The sequence below is a fragment of the Centrocercus urophasianus genome, unplaced genomic scaffold, assembly GCF_019232065.1.
Source record: "Centrocercus urophasianus isolate 14NV4802_14NV808 unplaced genomic scaffold, USGS_Curo_1.0 seq_10, whole genome shotgun sequence".
Taxonomy (NCBI): Eukaryota; Metazoa; Chordata; class Aves; order Galliformes; family Phasianidae; genus Centrocercus; species Centrocercus urophasianus.
Window position 1 is genome coordinate 27,101,920 of NW_024884142.1, and position 18,716 is coordinate 27,120,635.

Consider the following 18,716-nt stretch of genomic DNA (forward strand, 5'->3'; position numbering starts at 1 on the left):
GACTGTCCCAATGCAGCATGCAGCATGTTGAAGCATTCACGAAGCAGGGCACCAGCTGGACACAAGCAGCAAGAATGGAATTCAATCACCTGACACATCCTCTTCCCCTGAGTCCCCAGTGAAGCTCTACCAAATTTCCCTCATTTCTTTGACTGCAAAAATAACAGCAATTTGATGCTATTAGTATGATTACCCTAACCAGGCTGCAAATGGCCTGTGCAGCCCCAGGACCTGCAGTGGGGAGAGGCAGATCCTGGTGGGCTGCCTGGGGCTGCTGCTGCTTGCTGGTCTCCACACCCAGCCAGCACCCACACATCTGCTGAGTACACACTGCTGGTAGCTGGTGTGGATGAGGCTTCTGCCAGCCACTGTTCCAGACTGGTGCCAGCACAGCGACACACATCTCCATGCAGCTGAGCAGTTTGCCAGTGCTACTCCAGGATTAAAGCTGGAAATCCCACCTGTAGGTGGTGTAGCTACGTTTTATCTGCACTATTTCCCTGTGTTCCGTTTGCAAAACAATCCCAGCTCTATTGAAGGGATAAAGCTTTTCTGTTTCAGAAGCATGTACAATGGCCTACAAGGTAACTGTCATCCATTTATACAGCTCAGCTTGCAGCCCAGCTTTGCGGCAGCAAAGCAGCACGTCCACCATGGAGCCTTCACACAGACTAAACTGGATTCAAAACAGCTCCTTTGCCAGCTTCGCCACTTCACGCCAGGATTTCTAGACCAACCACCTGCAATCTGGTGTTTTCAAGGTGCTTTCTTTAACATGTAAGAGTGGATCTCCAAAGGAGCAAAGGCAGTACTGCAGGTTTGAGCTGGAGGATTTTCCTTGCTAGCAGAAAGCGACAGTGAAGCACGTCCCACCACGGGCATCACTGCAGCTCCCAGGGCTCACAGCTCTCTGTGCCTCTGCAGTTTACATTTGAGAGAAATGCAGACCATTTCATAGAACCAGAGAATTGTTTGAGTTGGACAGAACCTTTAAAGGTCATCTGGTCCAACTGCCCTGTGGTGAACAGGGACACATACAGCTACATCAGGTTGCTCAGAGTCCTGTCCAGCCTTACCTTGGATTTCTCCTTGGACAGGGCATCCATTACCTCTGTTGGCAACATGACTCTCCTTGTAAAAAAACTTCTGTCTTATATTCAGTCTAAATCTCCTCTTTTTTAGTTCAAAACCATTTCCCCTTGTCTTAACAGACCCTACTAAACAGTCTGTCCCCTTCTTCCATATAGCTCCCCCTCATTGTATTCCCCCTTCTAACAGACCATTCTTCAGTATATCCTTATCTAAAGGGAGCTATAGGTTGTGATATGTTAGCAAATTCTTTGAGATATTTTAAAAAGCTGTTAAAAGCCCAAACAACCCACATCCAGCCCCTACTGGTTGTTGGTTAAAAAAGTAAGCTCTCTGAAAAATGCCCAAACCAGACTAAATGATAGAGTAGGATTAGAATCAATCCTGATGGTCAGTGATGAAGCCAAATGTCTAAAGAAGCAAAATATTTCAGCAGACACATAAGCTGCTTTATAACAAAAAAAATTTGCCAGGATCTTGAAATCCTACAGAAAACCTGGATGCAAAATACCATGCTGTGGGGAGAGAGAGCAGCACAACACTTCTCTAGAGCAGATTTCACTACACTAATGACATAGGTGTAAGATGAATGCCAGAAGTGCACATGAATTATGATTACTATTTATCATTTGAAATGTTGAAACAAAAAGTGAAACTCTTGCCACCATTATGTAATTTATTTATGTTTGGAAAAGAAATGTATTTTTTGAATGGTATCTTTGTTCAGAAATTTAAATCAACTTTTGCTCAAAACTTTATGAGCACCATGGTAATAAGATTATGATTTCATCTGCATGTGTTGGAGCTTAACATTTAAAAGGAAATTTGAGAGAAATAACAATAATTAAAAAAGCCAGTTGAATGCAATGTTAGCCAAATCACGATCTCAACTTCATTTCACATAAGTTTATGAAATATGAAAACCTCAATGTGTCTGAGGTTACATGAACAACAGAAGCTGGTCTGTACCAAGGTTCAGAAGGGATCAGTCGATTCACAGATGCTCTAAAGCCTGAACTAGTATTTATATAGTGTGACAATTTTAATTATATGGCATGGTCTCAATATTACTAACTTCTCCCCATTTTTAACCAAGATTGAGCAGCTTTGCTATTCTGTTAAACTTATTTTTAGCTCCTGTTGAAAGTAATCTACTCTACTCTTAGATTATTTTTTTTTAATAAAGCCAGATTTTGGGGTTTTGAAACTATACTTTAACTCAGCTGGAGGTAGCAAAGTATTATTCTAGTAAGGAAGAATCACTGAATCCTCTTGGACAAAATGATTGGGTACAATTATAGACATGTTATAGATACACAAAGCTTAAGTCGTACAACCAACCATAGAAATTATTGTTTTTTTCTACTCCTGGATTAAAGTGGCGTTTCACAAAACCCAGTACATTTATACATGTGCCAGAGAGCCTACCAGTCCCTGCAGTTGTGGTGGGCAACTCAATTGTCTCCAACTGCCAATTCAACACTGACGGAGTACCTTCTGCTTCCCCTGGATCTGCTGTCACTTAGCACTATGAAATTTTTGTTTCCACTGAAGTGGGCTAGTGCTTTGATAAGGCCTCTGAGAAAGATGGCTACTGTGGGCATCTACAACAGCAAGGTAATCTGACAAAGAGCTTACATCATACTAAATCAGGAGACAGCTGTATTTCCAAAATATGGGTCACACTCAACCACGAACACCTGGATGGAGGGGCTTTACTCTGTCATGGCAGAGTAGATTGATCAACCTTTCATAGGTTCATCTACACAGCCAGATGAGAAGTGTGCTATCCTCAAACCTTGCAATGGGTGTTTATCCCCACTTCTCTGCACTTCTCCACTTTTTGTGTGCTGAGTTTCTGCCTCTGCACTACCACCTTTGGTAACTCATGTTTGGCCCTTACATCTATAACTGCATTAGAAGATTTCTGTACAAAAGAACAAGCACCAGTCTTTTGCTACTCACATGGTTCTCAGAGTTTAATTAAGGGGAAGGAAGGAGGAGGTGAAGCTTTAGGCGCCAAAATCTGGAACAGAAAAAATACCGGTACTGGCTGCTTTAAAACACATATAGCCCACTCTTGCCTTCTGTAATTCTATCTCTGAAATTCTTGTTTAGCTCTTTCAGTACTTTAGTGTCTGCCACTACCCACATTTCTCACAGCACTAGCAATACACAACATGCAGGGAAAGGGGTTTTCTTTTAATAAAGTTTCTGAATATTTCATATTTCAGAGGAGAGATTTGTACATAATCTTTCTGTTACCATCATTATTTCTACCATAGGAAGTTTCGGTCAGCTTTTCTAAGCATCAAGAGTTGGTACATCTGCACTGCTGTTACTGAGACCTTTTTTTTCCCATGAAGAATAAGTTATCTAGGCAGGCAGCTCTCATTTTAGTGGGAAAGATGGGAAAGGAGGATCAGGAGCAAAGAGCCATACCAGAAAAACAGAACTATGTCAGCTATGGCTAGTGGCTATATCATGCACTAGATCTGTCATCCAATATATCCTATATTACCAAAGCATCAACTGCATTTGCAAAGCAATTTCCATCTGATTGACCTTTTTAAGGCAAGTCCCTAGCTTTTTCAGTTCTTCTACTAAATCTTAGGAACAGAAGTTTAGGTAGCAGCATGATTTTTCAACCAGTCTGAAATACAGTCTTAGAAGATAACAATTCAGTCCTCAACTTCCAGATTTTCATCTGTTGTCTTGGGGAACAGCAGCATCACTCCAGGGAAAGTCCATACATCAAGTTAGAGCACATTGAAATACATAGCTAAAAAAATAATCACAAAAATAGCAAACTATAATGAATGATGAATGGGGAAGCAGCGTGAGAGGCTACTAACCCCAAGCATTCAAGTAATGAGCCAGGTTGAGGTTTGCTACCACTGTCATTCAAAACTCAGCAAACTGAGTTCATGGGCACTCAGGCCTGGGGAGGAGCTGCACATTTCTCACATCACTAGAGCTTCTGTCTTCATAGGAAACCACCACATTCTCACAGAGCTCATGGGCATGAGGTCTACACAAGATTAACAAGAATGAAGAACAAGGACTGGGGGCATTGTAGAACCTGCTACAGAAAGACATTTATCACATAGTGATGGAGTACCTGGCAAAGGAAGAGCCTCCACAGTGAGGTTTTACCCCTTGAAGCATCTGTGTTCTACAGAAATAACTAGATTTTGTTATAGCTGACATTTATTGGCAACAAAGTGCATGCAACTAATTTTGCATCATTAATTAGAACAACATCCAACGAAGTAGTCTGAACACATCTCCTCACGTGCAGTGCTTGGTTATGACCGTCCTTGGGAAAAAGGTATAGAATCATAGAATTGCTCAGGTTGGAAAAGACCTTAAAGGCCATTGAGTCCAACCACAACCTAACCAAACTACCCTAACTCCAACAACGCTTTGTTCAAGAAAGCTTCACAACACCATGTGTCAGACCTCCAGGCAATAGCAAGGATGAGCAAAAAACCCACCTGATCAGAGCCTGAGAGCGCTATGAGATTTTCTGGATGAACTTGTTTGGGTCTTAGTGCTCAAATAGTGACAAAACCCAGGCATTTACAGGGCAGTCTGACTCTATGGGTTACATATATTAAAAGCCTCTGAAATGGCCAACCGAGATAGATCAGTAGCAGCAAATAAAAGAAAATGGGATAAAAATAAAATTGAACAGTGAAAAAATCTCTTAAGCAATTACACTACACTGCTGGTGGAAATTTCTTTGTAACCCAGTTCTAAATTCAGACCTCGCCAAGTTGTTTCAGTGCTCTGTTGTTTGTAACAAAACAGCCTTCACTACCACTTTATCACTTCTTCTTTTACCACTTCATCATCAAAAGTTCTCTTGTTAGTTGTGTACCATCAGAAAGACTTTGGTGTGGCTAAACATTTTCCCTTCCTTTTATCCCGTCACCAGATGAACCTTAGCACAAGCAATTCTTGTAGCATCATAGCTGTGCTAGCTCTCAACAAGCTGTTGAATGAAACCTCATAGAAAAGAGATCGGGACCAGTGACATAAGCTCTCACAGGTGCAACTATTTCAATATTATTCTAGTATAGGAGTTCACATCTCTAATGAAAACTTCTGAGGTGTTATGGGTCAAACTACAGAGTTCTCCCTCTCACAAAAGCCTTCTCACAATACGTATTTCCCCCTCAAAGCATATTACTGTGCTCAGCATCTGAATGATCAGGAAAATGGCAACAAGTTATTTACTTTGATCAAGGTGTTTATTGCATCTCAGAGGGCACACATGCACTGGGGTTTTCTGTTTTTCTGTTTTTTGCTATTTTTTTTTTTTTAAACCGAAATACAAAGAAGAGCCATTTTGAAATTAACTTTTTATAGAACTTTCCCATTACGGTGTATGTTATCCCCACAGCAAACTCTGTGATACATCCACTCTTAATGGTACCATACATTGATTAAATAGTTAATTTGAAAGACTTCAGGTGAATCTTTCCAACCCAATATGCTTTTACAGAGAACTGCCAAGCCACTTGTAACACTGATCAACAGTGACCTCATTTAAGAGTCAAGATCTTAAGCCAAGCCATCAGCAGAAACAGTATGAGAACAAACAAAAATTAAAGAAACACATTATGTACAGTAAAGGGCATGGATCTCTGGATCAGAATTAAATCTAATCACCAACTGTACAAAAGCTACTCACAGCGCAGTTGGGGAAATGGAGAAAACACTAGCCTAAGGCATACACAGGTAAGCACTAAATTAAGAGATGTACGTAAGAACTAAACAGAGGTGAATAACATCACTTGCCATGTTCTGACTACAGATATACCAATGAGTGCTCTCAGATTCGAAATTCCTTAATGCCAGGCAACTATGGTTGCTTTTTTCAACTACTGGAGAGAAACTGACCCTTTACTTATTTTCAGTGCATTCAGCAAGAACTGATAGATAAATATGCCAATTTAAAACGAACAGACTTAAATAATTAAAATATATTTTAAAATCAAAACAACAATAAATATGGTATTCTTTCAGATACGACTTTTCAGTCTTGGAATATCATTGGAAAAGTACTTGTTATGGAAGTTTACCTTTATATTACTTTAAATTATCTTAACATATACAGTGCCACAAAAATAAAACATTTTTTCACGACAATTGAGATTCCTGTGACTGCAAAAAAATGTATTCCACACAATTCCATAAGTATTTTCCTTACTATCTGGTATTATCACACTATATTTTGTAACAGATAAAGGAGAAACTGAGTCTTAGGGAAATTGTAGGTGTCCTCAAAAAGTTATATACATTGAAACCTTCAAAAAACACAGACATCGCTCCAAATGGCTCACCAAACAACAGCTGCATAATCTGCCCCTGTGGGATAGGTTCAGAAAAGCACTAGAAGGCATCAGAAACATACATCCATTGTTTAAATTGTAAAACACAAATAACCCAAGTACACAAATTTAGAGAGAGTAGGGATAACAGCTAAGGTAGTACACATTCCTAATGTTCACTTTCACAGCTGTGCTACACGTTTCAGGAGTAAGAGAAAGTCTGAGTAAGCGCTGGGTTTGGTACTGGTGGCTCACTTTGAAACTCTGAGCATCCAATTGTAGACTCCAAACTCACGTTTTTATCATCTTGTCAGAAAAACTGCAGCTGTGGAAACAGAAGAGTGTTACGTGAAAGCAGAAATAATGAATCAGATAAAGCATATTCTAGAAAAATTAAGGGGAAAGTACCAAATATACTCTGCATCTCAGAGCTGTTACCAGCATTTAACAAAGTGGCTGTGTTCCCATGGACAGTTATCACAGAATCACAGAATCACCCGGGTTGGAAGGGACCTCAAGGATCATGTAGTTCCAACCCCCCTGCCTAGCAGGGCCACCAAACACACACATTCAGATCAGGTTGCCCAGGACCCCGTCCAACCTGGCCTTAAACACATCCAAGGACGGGGCATCCACAACCTCCCTGGGCAGCCCGTTCCAGGGCCTAACCACTCTCCTTGTATAGAACTTCCCCCTAACATCCAACCTAAATCTTCCCTCCTTCAACTTGGATCCATAAGTTATGAGCCTGTTTACTACAAATACAAGCTGAAAGCTGTGAGCCCAGCAACAAAAAATGCACCTCCACTTTTAGAAATCTCCAGAAATTCCTAAGTACCTTCAAAGCTGGAATACAGAAATGTGGAGAAAAAGAGCCATGTGGTACCTGCTAAAATGAGCTCAATCCCACCCCTTGCTGCTAATTCCAGCACTGAGGAAGCCCAGAACAAGCCTTAATATTAAGCTATGGGTAGAAAGCAAAGGAACTTGCAAAGGCCTCAGAGATACGCAAGTACTGTCTTCTCACCTGGCAAATTATCCTGGACTTATAAAATGCTTATCTTACTTCATCCATTTAAAAAGTAAAATGCAGAAGTGTTAAATCCAATTTGACATTTCTTTCTAGCCCTATTTTTTTCCCCTTTTCCTCTCTCCACACCTGTGCTACAATATCTATTTCCACACACATGAGATGGGATGCAAGATCAACCACAATTTACCAAAACTTCTCATGAACAGTGCACAGCTCCTTGTAACAACATGGAACAAGCCTCTTTGGCATGGTTTTGCTCTAGTGTATGTACTCTTATCATCATATATTATATCATATCAAAAGAAATGATATTCTATTTGTTTCAATATCAATTTCATGAAAACGAAAAATGTGAACCCTTTGACTGAGGGGAAGCAAGACAAAATAGAAGCTATAGATTGAGGATAATTTTCTTGTCAGTCACTTTTTGGCAAAAGGTAGTTGAACGTCAGGCTTTCAGGCTAGAACTAAAAAATGCAGACAGAATTCAGTTTTCCATTTTAACCACCACATTATCACATTATCATTGCATGTTTCTACAGATCTCTGCAGGTACAGTTCTGCTCTTTGTGTTTAATCTGCAGGACTAATCACCATCTGTTTGCCAAATATGTACTGCAGTGTAACATGCAGGCAGTCACAAAATACCTTATCGTTTACAAGAAATCCTTGATGTTAAGATCCGCTAAAGGGTCCTTTGTTGGAGGTTTCTTGGGACTCTGAGTAGCAGGAGTTGGGCTTGGAGAAAGCTAACAGACGCCAGCCAGGAAAGCAGAAAAAAAAAAGCAATACGGATACACAAGCATTAGGTAAGTATAGCTGGATCTCACACAAGCACACTGAAAGCATATGAAAGTTCTACATTGCTGTTAACTTCACTGTGCTGCCATTTTGCTCAAGCATTGTTTAAATTCTGTCCTTACTATAAAGTTAACAATGCTTGACTGATGTAATGGGCACAGACACTGCCTATTCTTGTTAGCATAGCTGATTGCTTGCACCCTGCAAGACAGAACAGAGTTAGGAGTGTCAAACCAGACAGAAGTTAAGCACTTGTCAGATGTTAAACACCAAGGTACAGAATAAACTGAGCATGTGCTGCAGAGTACATCTGAAAATCCAGCAACTTGCATTTAAATACAAGTTGTTCAGCACTGGTAACAAAAATGAAAGCCCATTAGCGTTTTGGAGATGTGACTGTATTATACTTACATTCCTCTTGATTTTTGTTAGGCATAAAATGAATTATTCAGTAGATAGTATCCATTTTTTCAAGTTACATGCAACCCTTTTCCCTACTGAGCTAAATGATGCTCCCACCCTTACTGCTCACTATCACCCCCTTACCTGAGGGCACTGCAGGTAGTTAATACATAGTCCTGGCACACTGATGACTACACTACTCTAAGAAAAATGTGTTTGTGTCTTCCATAATATCATTCTTGATAATCTGTGTCAAGAGACAGTTTAAGATGGAAAGACCAAATAGGAATGTGTGAAATGCAGAGCTCCATTACTGACAACCTAAATTCTAGTAGTTTCAAGTTCTCGTTTCTACGAGGAAAACTCAGAGTTACTTAAACAAGAACGTAGTTTCTAACTTAAAGAGTGCAGTTTGCTACAGGTTGATTGTTTGACTTAATGTTTGGAAAACTGAGAGGTGGAGTGGTTTCAAGTATCAAAAGACAGATTTTAGGCTCACAGCACAAACTTCTACCTCAAAACTCATTTCAAAGATAAGATGAAAAGTACTTCAAGAAAGTTGTTCCCTGCCTCTCCTCTGGAAAGGGTCTTTCCATAATTACTATAAACTAAACTTTATTATGGAAAAATAGCCTGGAACAGCTATCATGGCTTATGCTGTGTCAACTAGTGGCTATCAGTCAGCTAAAAACTTGTACCAGAGTGGATACAGACTGCTGTATTTCCAATTTTATTAGCTTCAAGTTAGAAGGAATACTTGGGTAATTGTAAGAAGCAACTGATTACATACTTTTTCAACAGGATAGATGGCATGTCTCCATTCACTACTTTGTCATTAACTACTCCATTAGATATTTTTGTCATATTAAAGAAAGACCCATCCTCCTGGTAGCCAGTAAGTCATGTTAGCATTTTCTGGTTACCAGCCTTGCATTATGAATAGGGTGATCAGTTTCCACAATCTGATCCCAAAGATTAGCTTGAATTACTTTTTCTTCAGATCCATTTCGAGCACCTGCTTTTAATCTGCTAGTGCACAATTCTTGTCAAGTGAAGCATTTGAGGCAGAAGCACTCAGACACTGAAGTCTGCTAAGATTGGACTTTCAGGTAGCAGCTGGTAGGTAGGCAGTTGCATGACGAGGAACAGACTGCAGGACAGATGGTTGTGTGAATGACATAAGTAATGTGTGAGTACTACAGCAGTGCACTACTCTGTGTTGGGGGCTAGAGACCACTTTGCAGTTCTTTACTATTTTCTGCCTGCTGAATGACTACCATCTTTTCAGACTAATCTGTTCTGCTTTGAAGCATCACTACATATGATAATATCCAGGACAATATCCAGCAGTAATGTCTAGGTATATTGGTCAAACATAAAGAGAGGTGTCAGGACAAGAGGCAATGCGCAAAAACTGGAGCACAGGAGGCTCCTACTTAACACCAACAAACACTTCTGTGATGTGTGGGTGACTGAGCACTGGTGCCTCCGAGGCTGTGGAGTCTCCTTCTTAAAGAACTTCAGAAGCAATCTAGACATAATCCTGGGCATCTTGCTTGAGCAAGGGTTGGATGAGAGGACTTCCAGATGTTCCTTCAAGCTTAAATCATTCTGTGATTCACCCAGAGTTGTTGCTAAGCAAATATCTCCTCATGTAATGAATAAAAAACTTCCTGTACGCAGCAACTAACAGAGTATTTGTATGCATGGAAATTTATGCTCAAGATTCTACATCTGTCTCACAATTTAGACACCCAATCCAGAGTTCAATTGCTATGCTAGTTCTTTAAGAACAGGTTTGCTTTAGCTGTATATGGCCAAGTTGTATGTGTCCTTTTGGGTCTAAACGTGATTGTCACAAAGTCAGACTAGGTAAATTTACTTTAAATACATGAAAAATGAAGCAGTGGCATGTACCTCCCAACTTAAAAAAAAACAACAGAGTGACTGAAGCTCAAGACCTTTCATTTGCATTTCTCCACATCAATGTAGGTTAGAAGAAAAACTCCATTCTTCGATATTTAAATTTGCACATTGCAGTGAAAAACACTTCTTGAACTCTATGTGACGTTATATACATTATGGGAATTTATACTCAAATGCAGTAATTTTGCAGCATGCCACCAGCCTAAAACCATTAAACTTGCATTTACTAAGAAACAGCTGTCATGAAAGAACTCAAGAACTCAAGCTTGTCCATAAGCAGAAGATCGGTTTTCTGAAGTCTTCTTGGTGGGCTGAGAGGGAAGATGCAGAGCATAGCTCTAGCAAATGTGGGCAAGCTCTGAACAGAATGGAAACATCGAACAGCTCTTCTTCAAACTTTACCCAAATCCCCCCCAGAATACATCTTGGATGTAGTTAGACACAGGAGATTCTTTCTGTGAGCACTGACTCACCTGTACACCAGGGCCTGCGGCAGCTCCAAATGGTGGCCTCATCATGGGCTGCCCATACATAACTGGCTGTTGGGGCATCATGGGTACACCTGGTCCTGCTGGGGGCTGTAAATCAGGGCAGCATGAGTAGGTTTCTGAATAAAAAAGGGAGAGCTGTATAGTGAAAGAGACTCACCATCCCAAATGTGGCTCCTGGCTGTGCAACAGGTGGGGTACCTCCTGTGGGAGGAACTCCACCTGCTGGAGGCACGGCTCCTGCCTGGAACGTAAAAGAAAAATTAAAAAAGAAAGAGAAGCATGAATTTCTGTAATGCCAGTTATCTGGAAACTGCATTCCCAAAGTTGTTCTATCAAGTCAGGCTGTTATGTAGTAGGTTATACCTAACCTCAAAATTATGATGCTTCTGAAGAATGAATTGAATTAGTCCTTATAATAATGTTCAGCTGTCTTTGTCAGAAGAAAGCTAGGGTGACAGACTCAATTCTCTTTGCAAATGGAGTTCATTTTCCGAACAAAGCCAAAATGGGCCCAAGGAAATTCACACTTTTCTCTTCTTTCAACACAGGATAAGAAAGCACACCGATTTTGTAACAGGTAGCCAACACGCCATTGCACATGCTATAGCACTGAGTTTTAGTAAAAGCTATAGATTTATGCCTAGCTTAAGCAGAATGTAAAGTTAAAGGAAGTAACTGCTATAGTAATTAATTTCCAATAAAAAGTAGTATTATTATGCAGTGATATTAACTTAAAAACTAAGTTCACACACTTAAACCACAATCAAAACTGTTACATAGTTTACTAAGAAAAGTTTAGCTTGTTATGCAATTGTTTTTCATCAAATAACATGTAAGCAAAGAAAAGAGATCTTCCACGAGGACTGAGGAAAAGAGAAATGTTAGTCTAGTAATCTGACTGTATAAACAGCACATCTAAAGCAGTATCCTTGAACTAGCCAACTCAGGTATCCAGCAGAACCTATGCACCATCTGTTTTTGGTTCCCTTGCCTGTAATTTCCCACGTACAGTCTCCTTATGGCCTTGAAAGCATGCAAGGATCTCCTTTTCACAGAACTGTATTTAATCCAAACACTGTTTAAACTCTTAATAAGAACTTTAAAGAGAGGCAGGAAGCATTCAAGGAAGGGATTAAAGATGATGGTAGGATTTTTAGGAACATCATTACAGTTATCTTGGGGCCTAACTAAGACTATTGGCAAAATTTCTCAAGCTGTTACAGAAGTTGCTTGGTCATTCCTGAGCCTCTAAATCCTGACTACCTACCTTGAGTCAGTAATAGAAACACAGAACTATAGAATCCTTAGAGTTGGAAGAGACCTTTAAATGTCCCCTAGTCTAACTCCCCTGCAATGAACAGGGACATGCACAGCTAGATCAGGTCGCCCAGGGACTGATCCAGCCTCTCCTTGAAAGTCTCCACCATCTCTCTGGGCAATCTGTTCCAGTGCCTCATCACACTCAGTGTAAAAGACTTTTTCCTTATCACTAAACAAAATCTCTCATTAGGCTTGAAACCATTTTCCCTTGTTCTATGACAACAGACCCTGCTGAAGAGTCTTTCCCCTTCCTTTAGCTCCCCTTTAGAGATCAAAACGCTATCAGGTCACCTCTAAGCCTTCTCTTCTCCATGCTGAACAGCCCCAGCTCTTTCAGCCTGTCCTCATAGGAGAGGTGTTCCATTTCTTGAATCATTTTTGCGGCCCTTCTCTGGATGCGCCCCAACAGGTCCATGTCCCTTCTGTACTGAGGACTCAATATCTGGATACAGTACTCCAGACGAGGTCTCACCAGTGCAGAGTAGAGGGGCAGGTTCACCTTGCTTGTCCTGCCTGGATACACTTCATTTGATGCAGCCCAGGATACATTTGGCTTTCTGGGCTACAAGGGCTCATTGCTGGCTCATGTCCAGCTTGCTATCCACCTGTACCCCACATTGGGCTGTGCTCAATCCTTTCATCCCCCAGCTTGCATTGAAAGTTGCTTCGATCCAGGTGCAAGGTTGTGCATTTGGCTTTGCTGAATCTCATGAGGTTCTTCTAGGTCCACTGCTCAAGCCTGTCTAGGTCCCTCTGGATGGCATCCCATGGCATCCCATACCTCTGGTGTGTAAACTGCACCCTACAGATTGGTGTCATCAGTAAACTTGCTGAAGGTGCACTTGACCTCATTGTCAATGTCACTGATGAAGATATAAAAGAGCATTGGTCCCAGCACTGACCTACTGTGTCTGCATGCTCTCAGTTTACAGCAGATAGTGTCTCTGGAGATATGCAGGAATTACTCATCATACAGCCCACTTTCATGAAGGCTGCATCTAATGTCCTTGCCTAATCCTTGCTTTGAGGTAGAAATACCAGTTTCTTAAGGAATCTGAGATTAGTCAGGATAACTAATTCCAGATTTATTAAACAACAAGCATCCTAATCTTTCTTAAGAATTATTAGGAATCTTTTTTTTCCAGTCTGAAATTTTTACTGGGAGCATTTCAATTAAAATCATTGTCACCCTAGCAGTATATCTGTCCTCAAGCTAATAACAATATCTTGGATATGGAAAGTAAGGAATGTGAAGATATGCACTAATGACATCAGAAGAGCACCTTAGAGCTATCTGATTGCAGCCAAAGGAACACAACTTAGTTCCATCAGTTGCCAAGAACATAGCCATACAAACTGAACCTGCTCTTGCCTGAAAGAGTAAGGGTCACTGAAAGGAACAGATTTTTGTGAAATGCTGCTGATTTTGATCTGGAAGGGAGGGACAAAGTGACCAAAACTTCAGTGGCTCAAATTCAAGCTTCAACAGTGATATGAAAGATGGCTTCATTTTGATCTTCACATTTATTTTCCCTGTGGCTTTGGTTTTCAAAAATACTTCAGTATACAGATTTAGAAGAAATGCATGTAAAACCCATGTTTCACAAAATGCTATCAAAACCACCCAGCTTTCCAAGAAAGGACAGTTAATTACTGGATGGTAAAACCACTTCCAGATCAGACTGGTATTACAGAAGCTAGAAAGTTCAGGTAGTGTATGTCACCAGATACGTCGCATCCACATATAGCAAAGATTGTTTGAAAATACCATATGTTGCTTGAGGATTTTCTGCTGCACGAACAATTCAGAAAGAGCCATGTTAGGTAGCTTCTAGGTAGTTTTAAGCCAGCCTTAGTAACTGCATTGCAGGTGAGTTTTGTTAGTATCTTCATGTTTAGTATGTGTAATGAGATCCCCCCAAAATAATTCACTTACACTGTACAGTACTGTCCAGCCTCTCTATTAAAAAAAAAAAAGTTAGCATTACAACTAATGTACTCAGTAAAGTTTCATAGGGTTAAGGAACAAGCTGTAATACACTTACAGTTGCATTAATATTTGACTATTGTAGCATGGAACTGAACTTGAGAGCTCTCTTTCCCCCTCCACCCCACTTTTTTCCAACAGAAGCTGCTTTATGCTGTGCGGCTCTGATGAAGTATGACCTTTCTTCAGAAGACTCTTGCAGCTTACTAAATTGCTCTTGATCCAAGTTTAGATTCTAAGCTCAGTTCAACCCCCTTTTCCTCAAAATAGTGCTTTCTAATATATTTTACATGGCAATCTCACCCTTTCCAATAGACTACTTCGCTGGGCTAAACAAGCTATCTTCTACTCTAATGTCAGTCATCTACTTAGTCTGAATGATGCGCAGTCTTTTGATGCTTCATTCAGGAAAATTTGAATTGAGAACAAGCTTAAGTTTTTTCCTGTCAGTACATCAGTTTTGGATGAATATCACTGTTCTTTGAACAATTTATCTGGACCTGATGCTGGCCAAGACTTAAATGGCTAACCACACACTTTTCTTGGAAGAGTCCTCAATCATTAAATACATATGTAGAATCTTCATTTGTGGGCTACTGCATCTTCACTGACTTCAGTTCAGTGATGTTGGCTGTAAATATGGTCTTAAAAATGTGACTTGTAACAACAGTATCATTTATACAGATGCAAATTCTTCTGATGAAACAGACAGAAACAGCACACTTCAGCAGTCTCAAAATACTGAGGTTTAACTATCAGTGGTATTGATGGATGAAGCACCTACCAGTGGACCACTTGGTACACCACCAGTTGACCATGTCGCAGGTGCTACTTTCGGCTGCCAGTTGGCTCCTCCTGTTAGCTTCTTCTCTCCAGCATTCCACTGAAGGTCTCCCCTAGTAGAGAGGCAGAGAGAGCTATTCTTTATACTCACACAATGAAAATGAAAACCAAATATATGTTAAAATTAAGCTTGCAGCTACATTAGTTTGTAGTACTTACAGTTTACGCTATTAACAGAAAGATAGACTTTTAGTACCATGCAGTTCCAAGGGCTGTTAGTGGCAGACACCACTACACTCTACACTCAAGTCAGTTAAGTGGTTATAGCCTTTGTGGTGAGAATTAAAGAGCTGTTTTAATTAGTACTGATTGAAGGTAACATATTATTGCATATACCCTTGCAAAGTAGGAAGAGGGACTGCTATTGCCTATTCTACTGGGGCCAGAAGTAGAGCTGCCTGCTAGAAGTCTTTGAAAGGTCATTTCATTGCTAGAAATCTTGCTCAGAAAGATGGAGGAGAAAAGCATTCAGTTCTGAAAAAAGTTGATAGATACAAGAGAAACAAATCAATCACAGAATAAAAGGGCAGTTTCAAAACCAGATTTTGTTAGAGGCTGCTTTACCCAAAATAGGCTGAACTCCTTGAATGAAGTAGACTGAGGGAAGCTATATAAGGAGGACAGAGCATATGATTTGTTTACTCATTTCCCTCCTATCATCTCCATAGAGGCACAACACGTCTTGAAGAATGGGCATTACAAACTGGTCTTGGATATAGAGGAAGACTCCACACAGAAGTAAGCAGTTAGCTAAAGGCATTCAAAACCAAGTGTAATGTTTTAAATATCTCTTCTTGCAAAAAGAAGGTTTTCATGCCTACGTTACAAGCCCATTCAGTGTCTGTAAAAAGATAACAGAACTATTATATACTAGCCTAAATAACTGAAGGGAGCTCATGCAATTTATCATCTGGACAATTCCAGTTGTAAATCAGCTATCCAATACAAAGATATACATATAAACATATATATATATATTAGAGGCTCATGTTTAAGCCAGCAAATTTAAAAGCTACATCAGAAACAAATCAACATTAATTATTCAGTGAACCTGCATAGAATAGAACACTTTTCTCAAAATCTTTATGAATTTCTATTTTTTGTTTGAGGGAATACAAAAGGAGGGAGGTACTGGGATGTGATGTGTTCACTTCATTTATTTCTACAGATCACTAGAATCAATATAAGATTATAAAACAGACCTGAAAACTTTCTTTCTTTTTTTTAAATTAAAAATTGAACTTACTTTTTAGAAGTGGTACCAGAAATTCCAAGATCTGAAAGTTGTAAGAAAAAAAGAGGGAAAAAAAGTCACATATCTAAGAAATTGAAGTGCATCAAAGTAACAGTTCATGTTTCATAGCACATGGGCTTATAAAGAATAATGAAGTTTTGGCTGTCTTCATTTACCTAGTCAGCATCAGAGTACTAGCCACACCTAAATCTGATTCAGGACTACATCTGAGGAATCATATGGATGTCTTATACTTCAAACCATTTTTGCTCCACAAGCAAGCCACAGTGCCAATACATTTATTTCTACAAAACGTTCTTTAAGGTATTAAAACTACCACAAATGACAGCACTATCTATTCATCATATTATATACTGAAAGTTATTTTACTCAGACAGATAAAACTGTTAACTGAATGTTCTGCAGTTTTATCTGCTCTGTCATGAAAGGGTGCTCCAAGCAGTTTCCTTAACTACCCTATGAAAGAATTTTTAATCTAAGTTTTAAAGAACTCTCTTCTCACATGATCAGCACAAGTCCTGTAAGTCGGACTGCTGAGTATGATTATTTTCTCCCCCAAAGTTGGATACACCAAATGACTTGCAGAAGGTGTTTTGAGTGATTAAAACTTCTGCTGACTTCTAAATATGGTCATTTCTCTCCACTCCTAACAGAAGAGTGTGCACCTTAAGATCAGTTATATCTTTGCTGTATTTACATACAGGAATGGTATATCCTATGAATAAGGTCCTTCAAGAACAACTTCCACACTGTACCTTACTCTAGGTCAGTCTGTGTTAGATTTGTACAGGGTGCTACTGATCTTTAGTTATAATGACTACCTCACTACAGGAAAGAATATTTTTGGTTTAGTGCTTCAAATACATGTCTTGGGAAGTTTGCTATCTGAGATAAGGTCTGTTCTTCATACCACTGCTACTCTGTTCTCACAAGGAGAACAGCAACATCTCTTTGAACTTTTTCTGCTTAAATTCTATGGTACTACCAGATGCTTTGGACAATTTTCACCATTCCATCTGTTAATACTTGAGTGCCCATCTGTTAAGAGTCTGATTATGTCCCTGAACATAGCTAGGATGCTCAAATGTTACAAATCACAGTTAACAAATAGATCCTATTGTTTATCCCAGATCCTAAACACAATCACAGAATCACATAATTCCAGGGAGTAGAAGGGACCCCTGAAGATCACGTAGCTCAGCCTCCTGCTAAAGCAGGCTCCCTACAGTAGATTGCACAGGAAGCATCTAGGCGGGTTTTGAATACCTTGGGAGGAGACTCCATAACATCTCTGGGCAAACCTTTTCCAGTGGTCTGTCACCCTCAAAGACAAGTTCTTTCTTGTATTCAGATGGAATGAGTGACAAGCTATGATCCTAGAGCACCAGCTACCTGAATCAGACTCTACTCTTGCCTATAGCTGACCTGATCTCCACAAAAAAACAGGAGGACACTGAAACAAGAAAGGTAAAATGCACAGGTGTTTGGATCCACAAATAAACAGTATTGTTATGTGCCACATCACTTAAAACAGATATTTGTCACTTACTGCCTACTAAGTTTGCAAGAGATGAATCAAGATCACTTCCAAGACCTTTGCTTGCTGCTGAAGCAGGAACTGTTGTTGTGGCTGCAGGTGTTATAGACTGACCAGCAGGAACCATAGTTGGCATAAGAAGATCACCTAAGCCATCAAACACTAAAAGGGACAGGAAAATAGTTTATGAACAGCAGCTTTGGTAAGAAAAACACTACCAGACACTTGGATGTTGGTCCAACAAATATAGCACAGACAACAACGTCACAAGACTTACCAAAACACAGTTTGACATTAAAAGTAATGCCAACAAGGGCATGCACATCATTTTACTAGAGACTGAACATCCAGTAGTAACCCTAAAAGAGTTATACCAATGAAAAATAAAATGACAGGACATGCCTAAAAGTACTTCAATTGAATTTACACAGAGTTAGTACTATTTCCACATGACACTACTCTTCTTACAGTTATCCTTAAAAAGACATTAGATGCACACACATTTGTCAGGAGATATTCATTTAAAGGCTTTTAAAATGAACATCTTGCAGCAAACACCACTTAGAATTATGGTGGCGAAGATAGTCTTATACCTTGACGTGGTAACAGGATTGAAACAGTCTCAGGATGTTACTATTCACTTGCAAGCAGCAGGGAGTTGGGAAAACCTACTAATATCTCATAAGATCAGAA

At 39.8% G+C, this 18,716-nt stretch overlaps 1 protein-coding gene across 6 annotated transcripts in view; it reads right to left on the bottom strand.

Moving 5' to 3' along the window:
- Positions 1-5,323: 5,323 nt before the first annotated feature.
- SNAP91 (synaptosome associated protein 91) overlaps positions 5,324-18,716 on the bottom strand; it is a 71,052-nt gene continuing 57,659 nt past the window's right edge. For 4 of the 6 annotated variants that reach the window (XM_042815336.1, XM_042815321.1, XM_042815313.1 and 1 more), the window contains 9 exons: positions 18,036-18,185; positions 16,478-16,508; positions 15,796-15,838; positions 15,173-15,284; positions 14,338-14,361; positions 11,239-11,322; positions 11,064-11,168; positions 8,110-8,210; positions 5,324-6,753 (listed from right to left, as the gene is read on the bottom strand). In XM_042815336.1, coding sequence (XP_042671270.1) covers positions 8,137-8,210; positions 11,064-11,168; positions 11,239-11,322; positions 14,338-14,361; positions 15,173-15,284; positions 15,796-15,838; positions 16,478-16,508; positions 18,036-18,185 — 623 coding nt within the window. In that variant the 3' untranslated portion in view covers positions 5,324-6,753; positions 8,110-8,136. The remainder of the gene's footprint in view (positions 6,754-8,109; positions 8,211-11,063; positions 11,169-11,238; positions 11,323-14,337; positions 14,362-15,172; positions 15,285-15,795; positions 15,839-16,477; positions 16,509-18,035; positions 18,186-18,716) is intronic. The other 2 variants (XM_042815329.1, XM_042815296.1) reach the window with 1 other exon arrangement.